Source organism: Trachymyrmex septentrionalis, unplaced genomic scaffold, assembly GCF_001594115.1.
Source record: "Trachymyrmex septentrionalis isolate Tsep2-gDNA-1 unplaced genomic scaffold, Tsep1.0 scaffold223, whole genome shotgun sequence".
Taxonomy (NCBI): Eukaryota; Metazoa; Arthropoda; class Insecta; order Hymenoptera; family Formicidae; genus Trachymyrmex; species Trachymyrmex septentrionalis.
Window position 1 is genome coordinate 26,823 of NW_017305379.1, and position 2,873 is coordinate 29,695.

Sequence of the window (2,873 nt, forward strand, 5' to 3'; positions counted from 1 at the left end):
AATTTTTATATTAAACCACAATATAGTAATAATGAGTATTATTATATTAATTTCAATTTCTTTTACTTTTTCATGAATAGTGTGTTTTACTTGTAAAAAATCTGTACACAAGTAATGTTAAAATGAGCATACTCACGATGCACTTTCTTCTGTATGAATCTCAGCTTGCAGGCGGTGCGATACGACGCGAATCGTATGGTGTCAAAATTCTGCTGTCGCATCTCCTGTAGAAGCTGCAAACGGCTCGTCTCGCCGCTGCTTCCGTTTCCCGATCCACCCGCACCTTCCTCTGCCATTTTCACTGCAAAAAACGAGCGGATGATGCGTCTCCTCACCGAATCTTCTTGCGCGCTTCTTCGCGATCGCTTATAGTTATTTCGTAACGAGCGGTACGATTCTGCGCTCAGGACCGACATACACTACGTCGTTTCTTTTTTTTTTTCTCTTATTACAGCGATAAATTTATGCACGGCATAAAAGATCGGCGAGTACGCGTGAAATGAAGGTCGTTGAAGTGATTAATCGTAGATTCATTAGATGACAAAGAATTACCTCGTGCATTATATTAACGAATATTCCGCAGCAACTATATGCGTTACGCCACAACACGATTTTATTATATTTTAAATAAATAGCGCATGAGATATTACTGTGCATTTCGTGCATTTCGTGCCAAAAATAGTGACAGCTTCTGTTAAAATGAATCTTTTAGTAATGCCATAAGAGTATCAACAGAATAATTTAGAAAGCTGCGACATCATTTAACATTGCTTCATTATGTTCTTTATTAGCTCTAGTTCGAAGTAATACATTTCGTCGCGAATTGATGGAACACTTGGTATAACGCATGTAGACATGCAACTGGCGAAGCTGTTCTTAATTCATAGCTCGTATAGAATGCGTCACGCTGCGTCGTGATGAGGACGAGATTGTTCATCATAGGCCTAATGACGCACTGGAAAGAGCTAATTAGAAACGATTAGAGAGTACACGCCATATATTTGCTTAGGGAAACATACCGTCTAATTAACATACAAATGTTTTCGATCCGTATATGAATCTTCAATACAATTGCGTATTTAAAAATATTTTTAATTAATAATTTGAATTGATACTCAACATTATACTATAATTTAAGTGATCATTTAAATACGCAAATTATTTATTTCTTACTTCGAATATTTAGATAATCTGATCTTTCGTTTCTTTTTGTTTTGATATTTAAACATTTTTGAAAGAAAGGTAAGATGGCTAATTAGATACATAATTATTTACACTACCTGATAATATTTATTATCAAGTTGATTAAATTAAGTTGAAAATGAAGTATTTGAATTTTGCTCGTTCATGAGAGATAATTTGAACGATAAAAGGTTTAATATTAACTCCCACAACAGATTTTTCATTTTAGACCTTTTTTACGAGGATATACATGAAAACTAATATTTTCGGAAAAAGAATTAATTCAAGGCTGTTCAATCGTGATGATATAATCCGTTTTACGTAAACCATTGACCTGGTTAAAGGAAACGCCGATATCCCAAGATGCAATTGATTTAAAACCGATCGTTTGTTTGCTCGAGGATTATTTTTTTTTCCTTCGGTGAATAAACTTCGGTGCTTCTCACGTTATTTTCATTGCCTTCAAATCAATGTGCTAAATTTTGCAATATAATGATTTATTTGTAATACGTAATCATAATTGAGATAATTTAAGGTGTTAATTTTGGGACACAAATTTGTTATGCATAAAATTCATTTTTAATTTATGTATGATTCATGTCAGAATTCATGATAAAATTCAATTAATAATTTCATGGATCATGTAATATGAAAAATACTTAAAGAATCAGAATATACATGCATATAAAATATTTAAATACATGTAAGAATAAATAGTCCATAAAATTGTAAATAGAATTCTATCTTAAAATTAATGCAAACCATATTTTCTAAAACCTTTGGAGTGGATCTCTAAAGAATAAAAATTGAACCGATCTTGAAAAAGAATGACTCAATTTTCAATCCTTAAGAGTGAGATTTCACTCTTTTAAATAAGAGTTACTCTAAAAGTTTTAAAAAGTGTCGTTTAAATTTAACATAAAATTTACAAAAAATTTAATAAAACTCGAATAAAACTTAAATAAATTAAATTTAATAAGAAATAATTCCTTTCTCTTAATCTCGGTGCAAAAAAATTTTCCAAACATCTTGGATATTATTTATAAAAATAATAATGCATTATTTAAATGTTTGTTTGTCAAGGGACCTGAAAAACAAATATTTATCTATTTATCTTTTCGGAGTGCAGTGTCGAGCATCGCATCGTTTTAGTTATTCTCAACAAATAAATTGAGATCGCAAATCGGAAATAGACGGATTCAAGAAGCAATGAGAGAATAATCGGCTGATAGCTTCGGCGAAATGAGGGAACTAAACGCGGATGCCTAAGTTTGAATCAATACGATAAGTGGGCCAGGTGGGGGGAACGTAAGATCGGCCGAAGAAACGGGGGAACGACCGGGAAAGGAACGCCGGGCGGCCGCGGGCGCGTTTAAAGGAACGCGCGAAACGGAGCAACCGGGAGGCGCGGCCAACTTCAGCGCGTTGAGAAAATCTCTTCGGTACGAGTGAAGATCAGAGCTGCGCCGTTAAAACAATGAGAATCAAAAACGACGCAACCGTGTTGGCATCTACGGACGGTACGTGATGCGCTTTTATACATATGATTCACGTTCGTCACGCACGATCGTCTAGCAGAGCTTCTTATCGAGCTTCAGAGAACGATATTGCTTGTACTAAAAGGTCTGCATTCCTGCTACATTTTTTCTCTCTTTCTGTAAATCTCTAACATATATATATATATATATATA

The 2,873-nt window shown here is 34.0% G+C and overlaps 2 protein-coding genes across 12 annotated transcripts in view; one reads left to right on the top strand and one right to left on the bottom strand.

The window, feature by feature from the left end:
* Window positions 1-2,873, bottom strand: part of LOC108748489 (dystrobrevin beta-like) — a 16,776-nt gene that overhangs the window by 11,361 nt on the left and 2,542 nt on the right. For 5 of the 10 annotated variants that reach the window (XM_018486695.1, XM_018486693.1, XM_018486699.1 and 2 more), the window contains exon 1: window positions 137-1,008. In XM_018486695.1, the coding sequence (XP_018342197.1) occupies window positions 137-416 (280 nt within the window). In that variant the 5' untranslated portion in view covers window positions 417-1,008. Of the gene's footprint in view, window positions 1-136; window positions 1,010-2,873 lie in introns of those variants that run through there. The other 5 variants (XM_018486694.1, XM_018486692.1, XM_018486691.1 and 2 more) reach the window with 4 other exon arrangements.
* Window positions 1-2,873, top strand: part of LOC108748490 — a 28,295-nt gene that overhangs the window by 480 nt on the left and 24,942 nt on the right. The window contains exon 2 of one of the 2 annotated variants that reach the window (XR_001939302.1): window positions 165-226. The exons of the other annotated variant lie outside the window; for it this stretch is intronic. The gene's annotated coding sequence lies outside the window, so the exon portion shown is untranslated. Of the gene's footprint in view, window positions 1-164; window positions 227-2,873 lie in introns of those variants that run through there. 2 annotated transcript variants of the gene reach the window in all.